Source organism: Quercus lobata, chromosome 4 (assembly GCF_001633185.2).
Source record: "Quercus lobata isolate SW786 chromosome 4, ValleyOak3.0 Primary Assembly, whole genome shotgun sequence".
NCBI lineage: Eukaryota > Viridiplantae > Streptophyta > Magnoliopsida > Fagales > Fagaceae > Quercus > Quercus lobata.
The window spans coordinates 93,188,890-93,208,261 of NC_044907.1; the positions used below are offsets into that span (position 1 = coordinate 93,188,890).

Consider the following 19,372-nt stretch of genomic DNA (forward strand, 5'->3'; position numbering starts at 1 on the left):
CACCTCACTTTACTCTCTTTTTTCTTAAGGAAAGAGCTAGAAGCTCTCTTAGTCCCTTTTGTCAAACCTATGGGTCCACACATTAAAAGAAAGACAAGACTCCATCTCATATCTTCTTCACCCTCTCTCAAAGAAACTGAAAACTCAAGAAGCTCTCTCCCTCTTTCATACCCACGGTCCAACACCAAAAGAAAGAAAAGACTCTCTCAAGCTCTCTGCCTCTCATACTCGGGTTTAGCCACTAGAAAAGAGAAATCCTTTCGTACTGAGTGATTCTATGTTTATTTCCCCTCAAGAACAATAAACTTGGTAAGGGTTTTAGCTACTCTCATCTTAGAATCCATGATTTCTTCAAGGAATTTTAGTAATGGTATTTGTGGTTTGTAAAATTAGGAAATCATGAACTTGTGATTTTTTATATCTATATATATATGCTGTTTTAAGAAACTTTGAAATTATGTTGATGGTTTGTTGAAGGTAGATTAGGGTTTTTGCTAATTAATGATTGTATATGATTAAGGAAGTAAGATAAAGTTAGGGTGAGTACTTTTGATATTACTATTAGGATTTTTGTTGTATTTAATTTTGCTATAAATGGTTAAATGACTATATAAAATGTTTTCTAACATATCTAATGAGTGTATAAAAATCCCCATATGATAATAAGACTATTTGCAATCATTTTATGATTTTACAAGAAAATGTTTCAAAGCTGCCTCTATAACAGATTCTGTGTTTATGTATGATAAATTATGTATTAAATTATATACAGTGAATTAGGATGTTAGGAGTAGTTCTTATGAATGCTAAGACACATATAGTTCTAATGGAAGTGGTCTCACAACATTTGGATCAATATAAAAATAATGGTTTAATTTCTAAGTTGCATGAAATTCTGTCAGGACAAATTTGAGCATGTTGTCTTGTATGATTTTTAGTAAATCATGATTTCATGATTTGACTCCGAAATCGATATGGTATTTACTAGACATTCAAAGGAGTTGCTCTGGAAAATTGTATGACATTTGGGTCTGTATGGACAGCCTATTTGTATTTTACAAATGAGGCATATGCTGCTGAAATGAGCAGTAAATAGTAATTGTTAACTCTAACTTTGAGGATTTAATTCTAAAGTTAGGATGAATGTTTTGAGCTATAAATTAATAAGCTCATTATTTGATATGTCTGGATCATAGATTAATTTTGTATAACTTGGTTCAAGATTTAGTACTTAAAGGAGGGGTTCTAAACTATTCAACTGTTATTTTTATGAAGCTGTTTTGTTCATGTTATATGTTGCCTTGTGTAAGTTTATGCATGCACCCTTACTTCCAATCTCAAAGCACCTTTTGAAATGAAGTTGACTCTTCTAGAGGTATGTTATTAATATGAGAATGATAGTTTTTCTTTAGTTTGGTACATCATTTGTTGATGTGTGCATAATATATTTGTGGGAACCTCGTTGAAGTGAGATTAGGATTTCCTTGGTTCTAAGATATAGGTTTTGAGATGAATATGTAAGTTTATGTTAAGGTAAGATTGATAGTAATAAGTTTTGATATTTGGTTTAGGTGTTGCCAGTACCCAAGTCTAAGCTCCTTCGACTGTAGGCTTTCGGTTCCTCTGCTTTCAGGTAAGAGATAAGTTATATGAGCATTTGGTAAGTCATGAGGTTATTTTAAAGTGTATTATGCATTAAAAGGTTTTTTATTAGAGATATGACATATAATAATGTTTTAGACAATGATATCTTCGTGAGCTTTCGAAATCTTATGTATATGATTTAAACATATTGATACCATTACTAATTTCCACGAATATGATGTTTAAAGAAAAGAATAGAAATGCTATTATTATGAAATGTTATGTAAAATAAGAAATTTCAGTATAATGTATAAGTATGAAATGTTTTCGGGTTATGTCCTCTGGTGATTTGAACTCGGCCAGTAGGGGTTAATTACTGGCTTTCTATAGAAAATGTTATCTGTTTGGCCATTTAAAGTAGAGAAAATGGGGTTGCCCCTAACTCTGGGCCATTTAAAGTAGAGGAAATGGGGCTGCCTGTAACTTTAATTTGAACAAGGCCTTCTCCCCAATGTGTACTGATGGCAGGGAGGAACAAAACCTTGAGTGGATGTGCTATCAGGCCTCCTAAAGAGGACAATATCATGCACATGAAGGCACCCAAATGTGATTAGGCCTTCTCTGTACAGACTTATCAGATATGTACTAACCAATATGGTATGAACAACTATATTATGTTATTAATCATGAGAGAATGATTTTGTTTATATGCATTGTGAAAAGTTAAAAGTTCTCATGAAAAGAAGAAGTTTATGATGAAAAGAAAAGCTGTTCTTTAAAGATAAAAGTTTCTGAAGTTCTGATGTACTTTAAAGATAAAGAATCTGATGAAAAGATTTTAGTATTCTATAAAGATAAACTTCTAATGAAAGTACAAGTTTATGTTAAAAAGTTATCAGATATCTGTTCTTTATGAAACGTTAAGTTTTATGACTATGAAAGTTATAATATTTTACAAGAAGAAGTTTATGAAGAAAAGTTTTGTTATTCTTTACGATGTTTCTAGTTAAGACAAAGTTACCAATTATCCGATTTAAGTTAAAATGATTATTTTGTAATAAGAATATATGTGTGTGTATATATATATATATATGTATGTATGTGATTTTATATAATCAATATTATATTTGGTGACTTTGTAAGAAATGAAAGAAATTCAGTCCGAAAGGTTTTGGTAATATTATTCTGATAGGAAAAAGGAGAACAATTATTTTCCTATGAAGAGCGTATAAGTTATTATTATGAATAGTATAAAATACTATGCATGAAAAGATGTTCTCTTATCTGAACATTTATAGAATGAAATGATTTGATTTACATGCATCCTTATTAAATTCTCATGTATCTTACTTTTACTGAGCTGTGTAGCTCACCCCCTTCACTCTTTCAATCAACAAGTTTTATTTTGAAGTAGAGGGAGCCTTAATCGAGTTTTGGAAGGAGCTAGTTTTTAATTTTAAAAGTATAGATCCCAAATTAGCAATTTGATGTTTAGCTTTGTAGTATTGTGTATTTTAGGATATAATGAAAGTTGTGTACCTTAAAGTATTAAGAGATATATTATGTGAAATTTAGAATTTGAGTAACTGGTGGATTATGTTATTCTTTGAGTACAGTATAGATGCTCTGAATGTCAAGTGAAAGGTTATATCATTTAATTAATAACTCAAACCACTTAATATAATTTTATACATACTTAGCATTGAATGCTGATTGGCCTTAGCTAATGGGATTAAAGCATGCATTAGACTAATGATCTTGGTTATACTGCTGCTAGAATCAGAGCTCCCTAGGGCAGATTATATCACCCCAAGCTAGGTGTCAACCATGAAGCCCTTGCTGGGAACTCTGTTGGGATCCCTTTGGTGTCCTCTAAACTACATTTCCCTAAATTTCCTCATTTGGAGTTTATTTGCTTGGTCCATGAACCAGAGAGTACACATTTTTAGTATGAAAATGAATTGATTTCAAGCTGTTTCAGGAGCTTTCATGGCCTGGTCATGGCTGCCCTTGGTTCTTGACCGAATGGGCTAGAGAAGAAAGAAGAGATAGCTGGCTGAAGCTTCCCAGCTTTTTGTCATGTCACTTTAGCTTTATGTCACATGAGAAATGATGGAATTTCAGCTTGTGAAGGAAGATTTTAACCCTTGATGGACACGTTGGACAAGTTGGAACTTGATGGCAATGGGCTCTTGTTGTTAAGTTGTGCTGAAATCTGACTAGTCAGCTCGCATGAGCTTCAGCTGCTGAGATTTGTGTATAAGCTGGGCTGGCTCAGCTGGGCTTTGTAATTGAGCTTCTTTGGGCTTGGTCATCCGTACTAAAATGAATGGTTTTGCCATAGGTAATATACATGGGCTTTTGTAGTTAGTTGGTTATAGGAAAATAAGCATAGTTCCCATGAATTTTATAAAAGAAATATTTTTGAGAGATGAGTAATTATATTTCCCATGATTGAGGGATTTTAGCATATGTAAAATAGGTGTCAAAATAATATTGGATTTTTAGAAATAGTTGCCAAAATAATATTGGGCTTTTAAAAATAGTTGCCAAAATAGTATTTGGGTTTTGTGATAATAGTGCCAAATTATCATTTGGGCTTTATGAAAATAGTTCCAAATTATCATTTGGGCTTTATTAAAATAGTTGCCAAATTAGTATTTGGACTTTATAAAATAGTGCCAAATCATCATTTAGGCTTTATTAGAATAGGTGCCAAATTAATATTTGGGCTTTATAAAATAATTTGAGATTTTGCAAAAATATTGCCGTGTAACAACGGGCTTTGTAAAGGGTGCCATGTAGCAATGAGCTTTGTAAAGGTGCCGTATAGCAATGTGCTTTAGAGGTGCCGTGTAGCAATAGGCTTTGTAAAGATGACGTGTAGCAACGGGCTTTATAAGAGAGTTTTGTTGGGCTTTTGGGCTTTGCCCACAAGTTAAATGATTTTGGGCTTTTTTGTGGAGATAGTGTAATTTTGTGGCTCAATTTTGGTAGTAATGTGGTAAGTATTTTTTGTGGAAAATCTAAGTTGGATAATATGTGGGATATAATGGGTAATATTTGTGAGAGGGCCCAAGATAATTTATGGGGCTTATATAGGAAGTATTTGTGGGAAATATTTATGTGGGCTCAAAATAGCTTATGGGCTTGTGTGGGTATATATTTTTGTGAGTGGGCTAATGAAATTAGGGCCCGAAAATTTATACCTCAACACACATTTATTGATGTTATTGTTCTTATGTATTGTATGCTTGGGACTAAAATTTTTCCCCTTTATGTTTTCCAAAAATTGCATGTATGTCACTCATAACATATTTGCCAAAGCCTGGCAATCACCTATTGTTAGTGTGTCCTAGGCATTTGAGTAGGCACCTTCTGATTGATTATTATTGACATGGTAAGCAATTAAAAATTGCCATTTGATTTGCACATTCCGAATCAGAATTAGAGAGGTTGGATTATCAAGGTCTCAAACCATTAATACAAGTAAGCACCTCTCTTAATCAATCCTTATCGATAAGAGTAATTGAAAAGATTCTTTTGGAGCTAGAAACCTTGACTAAGTCTCATATAGTCAGCCAAAATCAAACTGATTAATCCTTAGTACTAGGATATACTAAAGCCAGTGGCAGAGTCAAGATTCCAATTTAGGGAGGCCAAGATTAAAAGAAAAGATTCAAAGTAAAACTTAATTTTATTTACTTAATTGTCCTCATTTTTATATCTTTGAAACTACTACATGATTTCTCCATTCCCAATAGTGTTGAATTTAATGTATTGGAAGATTTGCTAAATCTAACTAGATACAAGTTCATTTAGAATTCAATCGAGACTCATTATCATGCTCAGGTTTTCCTTAATGTCAATAAACTACAAGTTTATATTTCATATGATTAAAACATAGAAACTAAAATAATTAACTCATAGTTACTAATAATTAAAAGAATAGATTAGTCTAAATAAGTACTCATAGTTGTTAATAATTAAAAGAAGAGATTGTTGTGTGTGTCTAGTATCCGCTATTTATGTGGGTTTCAGTAAGTTCAACTGGTAAAGTCTCTAATGGTTGTATGAGAGATTTGAGATTCAATTCTCGCTTACACCAAAAACTGATTGGTGTTTTGGTCTGATAATAAAGAGCTATCATCAAGAGTGGACACCTTAGGTTGAAACTGTCTAAAAAAAAAAGTGTTCGCTGTTTATAACCCCAGTTTACAACTATAAATGTTAGGCCCTTTTGTAGTTGTATTTTAGCTATGTAATATATTATAAACCCGGTTTAAAACACTAATATTAATATTTTTATGTGTGTTCTAATAAATATTACTATTTACTCAAAAAAAAAAAAAAGAAGAGGAGAGATTAGTCTAAATACATAAGTTTATACATCTAATGTTATTCTAATTTGGCCTTTTAGTAACAAAAATTTTCATTGCCGAAAATACATTTTGTTGTAGTGTAAAAAATAAGTTGAGAAAATAAATTAGTCTAAAAGTATTAAGAATATTGAAATATAACAACAAAGTTGTGTATACATGTCTCTGTCTCATTGCATTAATTGCTTTAAAAAAATTTACTTAGAATTCAACTTTCTCTAAAATTTGGAATTATAACAAAAACTCAAAGTAGAAAACTGTAAAAAAGTTAAATGATAGAAGGGTGAAAAGAAAAAGAAAAATAAAAGAAATAAAAAAGCTTAAATTCTAATTTGATTACACAATGTCATACTCTCATTTAGGTAGTATTTTTCAATATTTTGGATAAAATATGAGACCTATTAATATGCCATGAGAAATGGGGAAGAAAATATCAAATCAAGAAAAGTGGCGTGAGTATAGCGAAAGCTAAAGTGATATGGGTTCTGTGGAGTTCTTTTCTTTCAATTTTATTTTTTCGCTATGTCAAATTTAGTTCTAAGCCGAGTGTTACCCAACCTAAAATATGATATCCAGATTTTAGAATTGTTTTTTAAATGCAATGGGTTATTGTTGCATGCTTGTTTTTTGCATAGTTTTTGCTCTTTGACTTAACTAGGTTTTTCTTATATCCTTTGTCATACATCAAAAGAAACAACCAAAAAATGGTGACCATGGTCACTTATACATTAGAACCAACCATAGTCCTTAGGGTCTCTAACATGTAAGTGTTGTATATTAGCTATAATACCATGTTAAATTTTATGAGAATATGGAGAAAGAGAGTATAGAGAGAAGAAATTAAGATAACACAATGTTTATGTAATTTGGCCTAACGGCTTGCATCCAATGAGAGAAAGCCTTGACCACTTCATCTTCTCTATAATCTCAATACACACACTTACAATGAACCTTAAGGAGAGAGAGCTAGGGTTTGGCATACATGGGCTTACAATTGAATCGGGACTACTCATATAATCCTAATACCTCTAATCATAAGGATATGTTGATACATAAGTTGCTTACATCTATATAATTTGAGATAATAAACAGGCATATAAAGATAATAAACAGGGGTAAAAGGTAAAGATTTCATAAGAAAAGGCTTTAAAAAAACCATTTTCTCACCCAAAAATCTATGTGAAACTTTGAATTTTTGGTAAAACATTTTAAACAAACCCTAAAACATGTGTGACTCAAAGCTTTTGAGAGCCACCTTTTGCAAATCCAAAGTCTCTTGTCTAAATTTAAATCTTAACTTGTTTAACCATTATTAAAACCAATAGGAGCATGGTAAATCAATAGAATGGAAAGATATTTACTTTGTTACCTTTTGTTGTATTTCCACCGTGGGAAATCTCTTGCACCCGACCTGTACTTGATTAGTCAAGCGTCCCTTGCTCTTCTAAGCCCCCAAGCCCATATTAGTGTTAGGCCCACCAATCATCAGACCCCCTCCAAATAAGCCATTCAAACCCAACTCTCTCAAGTCCACATAAATAACCCATTGACCCATGCTCTTAGGCCCAAAACTCCACACTCAAACACACTAACCCACCAATGCGCCAGCCCAATTTAGCCCATTTAAATCTCAAACCCGTGTTCATTTAGACACATTCAAAATAAACCCACATCATGCTAGGCTCAATCCGAAAATACATCAAATAAGCCCACTCACATAAAAACCTAAAACAAATAAATTTAAGCCCACACACATTTTAAACCCAATTCCAGCTAGTTTAGGCAGCGGTACCTTCTTAGCTATATTAGCTTATTGGGTTGCGGGGTGATACAACAGGCTAGTTACGTTTCTATGACACTATTTTTCCTGCGAAAGTAAAAGATATGAACTGGATATAAGTCTGATGGTGAGGTTGTTGTCCCTTTGGAAATTTTTTTATTTTGGGTAACTTATATACATAATACGAAACAATAAGTTAAAAGTTGGTTTATTTCTAAAAAATTGAAACTCAAATTATTTCAAATAAAACTAAGACAAAAAGTAGAGTGAGATCCACAAACAGTACATAAAATAAGCAAAAAGTCAACTTATAATCAAATTCTAAACACACGTTATGTTTGATGAAAACTAACGTTAGGAAAACAAGTTGGCTTATTTGAAAGGAGAAAAAAGTTAGTTTATTGTTTGCATAAAGTAACTTTTTATCTCACATTTAAGCAAATAAGCCATGCCAAATACTAAATGCAAATCTCCAATCTAACACTAGTGTTAGATGCTAAGTGGGGATTTAAAAATAATAATAATAATTGTTGCAAGTGTGCTAGGAGGGATTCGAAACAAGGTCTTGTTTATAAGGCAAACCAAGTAATGTTATTGAACTATAAGGTTCTTAGTAAGTGGGGAACCATCCTAGATGCTTTAAGGTTTCGTCTTTGTATTTTTTGGCTAATTTTCCAAAAAATTTTAAACGCCTGATTATTTTCTTGAGTATACGTAATTCGCTTATCCCACATAGTCCGAGTAATTATTGGGAGGAATTTGTTGGAGTGGCCCTTGTTGAGATTTCTTGCAGTGAAATTTTTGTTAGAATAAAAAATTATCACTCATGAAGAAAGTATCTTATTAAATACTTTGTAGAAAATCTCACCACACTCATAGAATGCACTAAAGAGTTCTCAATAAAAGAGAGTTTTATTGATACTTATAGCAATACACACACCACTCTTCATTATTTCACTCTTTACTTCTCTATTTCCTTACACTAGCATTTACTTTCTAGCTTATGTACTTATTGGATACTTGATGCATAACACTGTTTTGGTATGAGCTGCAAGAGCAATACCAAATCGAGGCAAACTTTGAATACTAGATATGACCTCAAAATAACAAGGTCAAGGATGGAATTGAAAGCATAGCTGAAGCTAAGGAAAATAAGCAAGAAACAATGAAAAAGAAAGATAGAGAAACTGAGGAAAATAGAAAGAGAGAGAATTAGAGACAATTGAGAATCAATCTAAGAAAAATTATTCTGTATAACATAAATGAATCCACCATTACAATCACTTATAACTGAATCACTCATTGTAAACAAGTCTTTAGAGATGATTATAACAAACCCAAACAATGTGGAACCAATAATAGGAATACATGTGTCTCATTAGTGAATAATTATCTCACTTATCGAAACGATAACATATTGCCTTCAATTGTGTTTTATCATTTATCTGAAAAGATAGCATTTTGATTTCCCTGCCTATTTCGACCAGGGGAGAAAATGCTCATTTGACAGGAAAATTCATGTTAAGAGTTGTGTCTATCTTGTAGTATTACAGGACAAACCCCTATAGTACTACACAAAGGAGAAAAGATTAAAGCCTATAAACTATAGGTATAAAAAATATTGATGCATGGAAGGAGAAAAGTCAAGGAAAAAAGCTCTTTCCTTACTAAAATTCTCACACCTAAATAAGTTTTCTTCGAATAAGAGAGCTCTTTAAAGGCTAAAAGCCTCTGCACGTTATAAGCTTTCTTCACAATTTGAATGTGAAAGACAACCTAATAACATGTAAAAAACATGTGCAAAATGTTTTAAGACAAATCACAGCGCAATTGCAAAAGTCAGTGATGAATCTGCCCCAATTGTTAATAAGAAGCTTTTAACTCAAAATCCATGATTTACTGATGTGGATTGAGATAGGAATTGCACTTGATGCAATAGCTTTGACTGGTTGAGATTGAGAATTGAAAAAAAAAAACAACTTTTAATCTCAACCATTGAATAAAAAAAGTTGAAAAAAAGTTAAAGGATAAAATTGCAAATTACACCCCTAAATTTTGGGAGTGTTTGAATTTTACACCCTGAAGTTAAAAAATTTGGATTTTACCCCCTAAAATTTGGGATTATTTGGATTTTATACCATAACGTTTTAGAATTTGGAATTTATCCCCTAAATTTTAAGGGTGTTTAGATTTTACTCCCTAAAATTTGAGGGTGTTTGGTTTTTATACCTATTCAAGGTGTAAAATCCAAATACTCCCAAATTTTAGATGGTAAAATCCAAATACTGAAATATCAGGGTTTAAAATCCAAATCCCCCTAAGATTTAGGGGGTAAAATCCAAAATTTGAAATTTCAATTTGTAAAAATCCAAAAACACCCAAATTTTAGGTGTATAAATTGCAATTTACCCAAAGTTAAAAGTTAAATTTCAAAAATAGGAGTGGTAAAAAATTGATGTGAGAAGAAGTGGGGTAATTGCACCATATCCAAATCCTACATGTCAACATTCTGAGCCACAGGTTCCAGCTATTGAGCATGGTAAGTGCCTATAAATTGTGTCTCGTACAGCTATATTTGTATACTATCTCACCAAGTTCTATACTTTTAATTAAAACCTATTTGCACCAGCTCTCTCTCCCTCCCTACATGTACAAAAAATGAATTTGAGAAAACAAAAACTGCATTGTTTCTATAACTACTAGACTGATTGACAAATTCAATTGGTTTTTAAGAGCATCATTGGACTAACTCAAACATTTGAGGGCTAACTTCTATTTTTGTAGCTAAATATTTACTGTTTTCAATACTTATACATAATATAATAGAATTTTTTTTTTTTTTTTTTAATTTTGGGCTGTAGCTCCGCCCCTGTGAGATGATGATCTTCACCATTTAACCTTGGGGTATTTCTTCCCTATACAGTTTCATGCACCTGCACAAGAATATGTCGATGTTTTCTCAGTAATCCAAATTAGCCTATCTTCACTTCCAATCTATTTACGATATAGCCAAATAACATATATGTCTTCAACTCATTACATCAAACACAGAAATATCATTCAATGAAAAGAAATCCCAAGAAAAACAAAAGGGATGACAATGATGCATTCAGCTATGAGACCCAAAAAAAAAAAAAAAAAACACCTTTAATGGATGGTTGTTCTGCCACTGCTCTATGTTTTGATTTAGGCAGAGACAACACTGCTAGCAACCACGTGAGGAGCCACTGACCATGAATGAGAGATTGACAAGTGAGAAACCACTGGTGAGTGCATGTATGGAGGGAATGAGGCCGATATACTCAAAAAAAAAAAAAAAAAAAAAAAACAATGGTTGATTTGCATTAACTTTCTACCAAAACAAATAGAAAGTTAACAAGAATTTGGCACAAATAACTAAACAAAATTACAATCAAACAAGCAAATGATGTATATATGGTTGATTTGCATTAAATTTCCTTTTACCTTGTTCCCAATATAAGTTTATCAAAAGTGCTTAAGTAAAATTTGTACAAGGTGACAAAATGAAAATGGCATAGTAAGCTTCCACACTTGCACGTTTAAGAATCTAGTAACAGCAATGACATTTTGACAAAAAAAAAACTATGGTTGTCCTGTAAACAATCTTGCGGACAGGGAAGATTCATTTGTATCATGGGCTAACTTCTCAGACCCAAAAAAAAAAAAAAAAAAAAAAAATCAAGGTTACCACAGGCTTAATAGGAAACTACAGAGTCTATGTATTAAGGGCTGCACTTAATGTAAACTATAAAGTTTAAAGTTTAAATTTAAAAAAAAAGAAAAAGTATATGTATGCCAAAGAAATGAATATATATATAGCAACAAACATTACCTGTAATTTAAAGAATGACGATGACTTACCAATCCCAGGCCACCATCATTAGAATTTTTGCAATTAGAGTTACCAATTTACCATGAGCTATACAATCTCTATCTTTCAATCCTCAAAAGTTGTCCAACAAAAGCTGCAAGTATCAAATTGCATCATATTTTGTGACATTTAGAACTTAGAAACTACTATAACATACAAAACAAATAATGTGAAAGCCTCTAGCATGCCTTCAACATGCATGAACTGGCCATAATCTGAATAGGAGGCTGAGTTTCTAATTTATTTATCTGTTTAGTGATTATTATGGTAAATAGACATAAAATTTAGCAGGGCAGTTACACTTTAGGATTCAAATTGCAGCAGGACCTTTGTTTTTTAAAGCCAAGTTTTCAAACTAGCCCGAACTAAGCAAAGTACTTCAACAATTAAAGAAAAAAATTTGCAATCCAACAAAACCAAAGATGATATATCATGGATAAAAATCCAAAAATAAACATAAAAGCTGAAGAAAATGGGTCTCTTTCCAAATTGACTCACTCCCAAGTAAAGCAAAAAGGAAAAAAAAAAAAACATTTCAAAAAAAGAACACACCATTTCAGAAAAAGAAGAAAGTAGACTGAACAGAGAAAGCTCAAGCAAAAAAGCCAAACTTTATTAAAACAATTTATACTGAAACATCTTCACAAGCACCTTGTAGGCAATCTGTCAAAAACAAAATTGCATGATTTAAGCCTATCAATTCCAATCCTATATTGTTAGAATATGTTTAACTAGAATGAAACTAGTAGTGACGCATTTATTATGAAATTTTGACAAAAAAACTCACATATCATGGGTGTCCTATAAACAATCTTGTGGACAAGGAAGAATGGAAGATTCATTTGCATCAGGACCTACTTTCTTTGACAAAAGAAATCAAGGTTACCACAGGCCCAATAGGAAGTTAACACCCATCAACTAAGCTTTTAGCAGCACTGCGGGAGACCATTTCTAAGCTCGTTCCCTACTTTGTACCAATCCTGGAAGCCCATATGTGAAACAAAAGGAAGACACATTTAGAGTGTAGAAGCTGTCAGCCTATATATCAAGGGCTGCACTAAAGTAAATTCTGAAGGCAAAATTGAAAACAAAAAAGACTTGTAAGAAAGAGAGATGATGATCACATGTACCTAGGAGCAAATTAATTGGTAAACTCCCAGAGCTACAATGAGCCAAACATCCTTCATTAGAGCTGCCTTCACCACTGGAATTTGGGCTTGTGGAAAGCTGATTCCCAGAGATTAATTGATGATTGTAGTCTCTCAGATCCAATATATTTGAAGACCAAAGAATTTCAAACGTGGAAGTTTTAGAATTTGGGCTTAAAACTATGAAGCACGGGTGCGTTTCGGGACTCGGGTGCGGGTGCGGGTGCGGGTGCGGGTGCGGGTGCGGGACTCGGCAATTTTTGAAAAAGTAGGGTGCGGGTGCGGCGGGACTCGGCGATTAAAAAATTATTAAAAATATTTTTATTTATATTTTCTATATATTTTTACTATTAAAATATTCTTAAAAAACACATTAATATACTTGATTCACAAAACAAAGAAAGAATAAGGCAAGAAACGCATCTAAGGTCAGAATTTCGGCCTCTCCGGCGATTTTCACGGCCGATTTCGGCCTGTTTCGGCCGATTCCGGCCGATTCCGGCCTGTTTCGGCCGATTTCGGCCGATTCCGGTCTGTTTCGGCCTATTTCGGCCGATTCCGGCATGTTTCGGCCGTATCGGTGGCCGGCCGATATTGGCCGATACGGCCGATACGGACCGAGTCGGCCCTATTTGGGCCGCGTCGGCGCCGATTTCGGCCGCGTCGGCGCCGATTTTGGCCGCGTCGGCCCGAGTCGGGATCCGCCACGTGGCGCGACGCGGCACGACGCGGGACGGACGCGCGGTCTGCGGCGTCCCTCCCGCGTCGCCGCGTCCCGCCGCGTCGGACGCGGGTGCGCCGGCCTGGGAGCCGCGTCCGTGCATCCTTGGCTTAAAAGCCCCAGACTTTCAAGCTGATTCCATTTTTCAGGTGATAGGCTTAAAGGCCGCTCAATTGCGGGATTCCTTAAAAAGTTCTTTTCATTTTTCTCTTTTTTTGAGAAAGACCTTAAAAAGTTCTCCAGCTGTATATCAAGTTTCAAACATCCAGCTACATTGACATCTTCAAGCCACATGAAGCTAAAAATGATGCTAGGAATAGACACAAGATTTTTGCAATCACTTAAATTCAATGAAGCAAGGTTTATCAAATGTTTAATCAAAGAGGGAAGTTCTGTAATAGAAGTACTATCTAAGTGAAGAATCCATAAGCTTTCCATATTTCTCATAAATTCTGGAATTCTCTTAATTTTTGAACAATCCATAAGAATAAGAATTTCAAGAGACTCCATTTCAATCTTGCTTGGAAGGCAATTAAGGTTTTTGCAACCTTTTAGATTAAGAAGAGTGAGCTTTTTACGAACTACAATAGATGGGTGAACCTCAAATAGATTTATACAACCTTCAAGCATCAATTTCTCAAGATTTGGGACTCCACTGAAATTAGGGGTCGCAATGAGGTTTAAGGAATTGTTCAATTTGATGGACTTCAAGTTGTCAAAATGCTGGTAGAAGCCAAAAAGAAAAATATTAATAATTTAATTAATTAATTAATAAGAGAAAGGTAGATTAGGTTCCACAAATTTTAAGAATCTTTTAGTATTTTTTATGAAAAAAGAAATTGAATAGGAGTACTTAAATAACAATCTTACGGTCTTACCTTTTTTGCTGTGACACATATGAAGTTTAACAAGCTAATCTAGTTGGAAACTTGATGGCAAAGATTTTGAAGGATATTCACTCCAATCAAGGTATCTTAAGTCATTAGAAAGGTGTTTGAGACCGTGTAGAAAGGGAGCACCATGAATTATAAGCAATTTAAGGTTGGGCATCTTTGAAAAGGCTTCAAGGTTCCATTGTGCCTCTTTGGATATATGTTGATTACCCAATTCAAGGACAAGTCCTTCAATTGCTTCACATTCCTAATAATAAAGAAAAAGGGATGAGTAAGTCACAAGATATATGATTTTTAGAGTTGTTTAGATATTAACTTTGTCAAGATAAGGTATATGCTAAAGTTCTTTGAATGTTCTCTTACCATATTGTTCTTCAACACATTGTGAATGTCTTTATATAGCCAATTTGCTCCACTTTCGAGGTTCTTGACGAACTATGTCATGACCCATTATTTGTAGTAACTCATTCATCTAAAATGTATTTTCACAATGTTTAAGAGAGATTTTTCAATAAGAACTCTTAATCCAATTTTAGGACAAAGGCCAAGAAAATCTAGTACTTCTACTACATAATCTTTGTCCTTCATATTAAAAAAACATGCTATATGAAGAAATATTTCTTTCTCAGTTTCCCCAAGTCCATCAAAACTTGTTTGAAGTATTTTCATAATATTGTTTTCGGGAAATTCTTTGAGCCTATCTAATACACTTTCCCATTCTAGCTTTCTTCTATTGTACAAAAAAGAACCCAAAACATCAATAGCTAAAGGAAGGCCTTTAGCATATTTTACAAAATGTTTGGACATCTCTAGATAATCTTTGGCAGGATGATCTTTATTAAAAGCCTTCAAACTAAAATGGCAAAGAGCGACATCATCATCCAATTCTCGAGCCTCATATATTTCATATACTTTATGTCTTATCAACTGTTAGGTTCTAAAGACTTAGGAACTAATGTATTTGGAACTCTAATGTGTATTGTTGGCAAATCATGATCAAAACAGGTTGTTTAGTCTTGTTTAGACTTGCTAAAAGTTATGTCTTTTATGTAAAGTTGGATTCATGCTGATGCAGAATTGATAGTGCATTTCGGCCTGGTTCGATCGATTGAAGCTTAGGCTCGATCAATCAAAATTTGGGCAGAATACAGTTTTTTGCAGAATTCCAACTCAGCTCTAGTTCATTAAAATGTTTAGGGTTAAATGTTTTTGCCCTAGGTATATAAGGCAAACCCTAGCCACGTTTTAGAGGTTGCTTATATTGTGGTTTGTGTAAATCTCTTGTGAGATCTGTGAGGAGCTTTCTTTTACACAAGTTTAGGATTATCAAGAGGAGATTCGTTCAAGAACTTGATGATCATTCAGTTGCTGCAATAAGAACTTAAAGAAACACAAGCGAGTGTGCTTGTTAGTCTTGTTTAGACTTGCTCAAAGTTGTGTCTTTTATGTAAAGTTGGATTCGTGCTGATATAAAATTGATAGTGCATTTCGGCCTGGTTCGATCGATTGAAGCTTTAGGCTCGATCAATCAAAATTTGGACAGAATACATTTTTCTGTAGAATTCCAACTCAGCCCTAGTTCATTAAAACATTTAGGGTTTTATGTTTTTGCCCTAGGTATATAAGGCAAACCCTAGCCACGTTTTTGAGGTTGCTTATATTGCGGTTTGTGTAAATCTTTTGTGAGATCTGTGAGGAGCTTTTCTTTACACAAGCTTAGGATTATCAAGAGGAGATTCGTTCAAGAACTTGATGATCATTCAGTTGCTGCCATAAGAACTTAAAGAAACACAAGTGGGTGTGCTTGTATTTGCTGGAGAATCCAAGAAAGAAGGAGTCCGTGGTCTCAGAGTTTGCACGTGATCATGTCAGTAAGTTTCTACCGGTGGGTAGCAATAGGATGTTAGTGGTCTAAGTCGCTATTGTAAAATTTCAATTCTTTCATAGTGGATTTAGGTTTACCTTGGGGATAGCTAGGTTAAATTCTCCCCAGGTTTTTACCGTGAGGTTTCCTGGATCATCATATCATTGTGTTATTTATATTTCCGCTGCTTTGCATGATATGATATATTTGTGTTAATCTAGATTTGTTAATTTGACTAAGTTAATCACTTGGCTAATTTACTAGGTTAATTCAGTTGTGTTTTAAGAGGTCTAAAAACAAACATCAACAAATGCTCTTCTCTTGTTGTTATGATAACTCTACTAACTTGACCAAACCAATTTGGCTCCCCAGCTAACTTTTCTAATTGTTTGAATTGATTTACATCATCAAGAACAAGAAGAATCCTTTTATGACATAACCTATTCTTGATCATAAGCACTCCATCATCAACATCTCTTATATTCACATTTTCCTCCATCAAAATATCACAAATAAGTTTTTGTTGTAATGGAAGTAAACCACATTTATTATATACTTCTCTAATATTAGTGATAAAACAACCTCCTTCAAATTCACTAAAAACTTTCCAATAAACTACTCTAGCAAGAGTTGTCTTACCAATCCCTCCCATCCCCCAAACCCCAATAATGCGAACATCATTTAATCCTATAGCTAAAAGCGACATCAATTCCTTCACTTGAGAATCTCCTCCCACTAAGCCTTTGATATCTCTTTGAAATGCATAACTCAATTTATGCGATATCATTTTCATAATATCTTGGATAAATTCTGACTCATGCCTACAAATAAGAAAGACAGTTAAGTAGTGTGACCATCCAATATATCCTCATCCTATAAGTAAATGCAATAATTTCTACACTAGAATAATTTTTAATTCAATATCAAAGCATTAGTATTGGTGGTGCTAAAACGCCATATTGTTGTTTTTAGCACCACCAATATTAAAAAGCATGCTGCAATGGTGGAGGGAAAGCCAAGATGGTAAAAAAAAAAAAAAAAAAATTAAAAGTTATATTATATTATTTTATTGAATACTAAAATAAACCACTAATATTAGATGCTTTATAAAGTGAGGTGGTAAAATAGATAAAGTAATTTTTTGTGGTGCCCAATTGCTAAATTTTTGTCACCACCAATGCTGATGCTCTCACTTAGAACAGATAAACGAGTTACTGTTAGAGTTGTGAATGTAAAATTATAAACAATGCTACTAAGGGCTTGACAGCTAATAGCTTGGTTCAGACAGGGACTTTGTATTGAGGTGGTCCTTTCAAACGGAAAATAATTAGTTGAAAGACTTTCATGTTTAAATATACGTTCAACTAGTGTGATTGTTTTTGGAAGCGAAAAGGTCCATGGTAGTTTTTACTTTTTAGGATTAAAAGAAGGCATTGTGTGAATTATAATCTTGTTTCTTGTTTGAGTATAATAGGCTAACAGCACTATTTTGAGTTTGTGAGTTTCATTATAAGAGCAAATTATGCGATTGTAATATACTAATATGTATTATTAATAATGGATTTTTGTTAGTGTTACCAAGGATATGTATACATAGAGATTTTTGAGTTACAATTAGTATCATAGCTTTGTGTGAATATTCTAGTATATTATTTGTATGAATACACTTTTTTTTTTCCTAGAAACAAACATACACACAAAGAGAGAGAAAGAGGTTCTAATACGAAGGTATGCCACTCCTCCACTCAAAAGCCATGATAACTTTTAAGTGAGGGTGGGACAAGCTATTCTCAAAAGAATATAGATACACTTTTTCTATTGTCTATTTACACCGAAATAGTATTCAAGCTCAAAATTTTTATCCAAATCTATTCTTTGGTATAAACTTAAGCTTAAACTTAGCTTGATTGATAAATAAATAAACATAAATAAAATTTTCTCCAATTAATCCCAAACTAAATAAATAAACATAAACAACTGTGTTTTTAGTTACGGTCCTACATATTAAGGTTAAATGAGTTGCTCCCATTGGAGGCTAGGCCAATTAGGCCCCCTAAAGGCCCTATAAGAGAAAGGCCTGAAATTGTTTGATACTTATATAGTTTTACTGAAAAAATAATTATATATATATAATTATATATTTATTTATTTATCATAGAGTGTTTTTCACCCTTAAAAGGCCCTAAATTGTGGCTGAATAGAAATCCAACCTGATTGAAATTCTAAAAATGTTATAAGAAGATTATTGTAAGTGTGCCAAATCACCATTAATAACTAATTTTCCATAACAATTTAAAGCATCAAATTTTGTAAATAAGCCTTCAACACGATAAATTGTCAACTTTAGTCATCCAATCACTTATACAACAATGCACCAAACAATCTCCCTCTTTCCATCTCTCTCTTCACAATCGAAAATTAGATTTTAGCTCTCCTCTCTTTTCTTAAGGTAACTTAAAACTCTTTTATTGTTAAAACTAAAACCATTTAATCTTTTTTTAAATTTAATGTTTAAACCATGATAATAGATTTTCTATATAAAATTCATCTAGATTTAGTTAATATTAATTCAACAAGTTCTGCGTTAAAGTCTTTATTTGGATAGGTTGAGGGTTTTAGGCAATTTCTATAATTAATTGAAATCATAATAGTGACTTTGATAAACTAGAATATATTGTTCTTTGCTTTAAATAGACTAGTCATATTACCAATTGAAAAGTAGATGTTAGTAAAACTTATATACAAAAACTTAATCAGTAAATTTTAAGTAAATACATTTAAAACAGATTTTGAGTAAGAAGAATGGATTTTAAGTGCTGCAAAACTAGGTTCTTCATGTGCAGTAGTACTCTAGGCATTCCACAAGAACACCTGTGGCTACGTCTGTGGCACACCTAAGAAATTAATGTCAGAGTGCCTTAATATGTGTTAGATTTTTAGAGCTTGGTTGATCGATTTAATCAAATTAACCCAACTTAATTAACTGATCAATTATGATCAGATTTGACTGACAGGTGCGCTTAACCAATATTGGAAATATAAGCTGCGGAAACACAAAGGAAGCAACATTAGATGGTTACGAAAGAAAAATCTTGACAGCAAAAACCCTTT

General features: G+C 33.0%; 1 protein-coding gene across 1 annotated transcript in view; it reads right to left on the bottom strand.

The window, feature by feature from the left end:
• LOC115986184 (pentatricopeptide repeat-containing protein At1g79490, mitochondrial-like) overlaps window positions 1-17,048 on the bottom strand; it is a 30,778-nt gene extending 13,730 nt beyond the window's left edge. Inside the window, exons 1-5 of the mRNA XM_031109040.1 lie at window positions 16,608-17,048; window positions 14,761-14,832; window positions 14,506-14,644; window positions 14,383-14,390; window positions 13,731-14,227 (exon numbers count right to left, since the gene is read on the bottom strand). Of these exons, the coding sequence (XP_030964900.1) occupies window positions 13,731-14,227; window positions 14,383-14,390; window positions 14,506-14,644; window positions 14,761-14,832; window positions 16,608-17,048 (1,157 nt within the window). The remainder of the gene's footprint in view (window positions 1-13,730; window positions 14,228-14,382; window positions 14,391-14,505; window positions 14,645-14,760; window positions 14,833-16,607) is intronic.
• Between the last annotated feature and the right edge of the window lie 2,324 nt (window positions 17,049-19,372).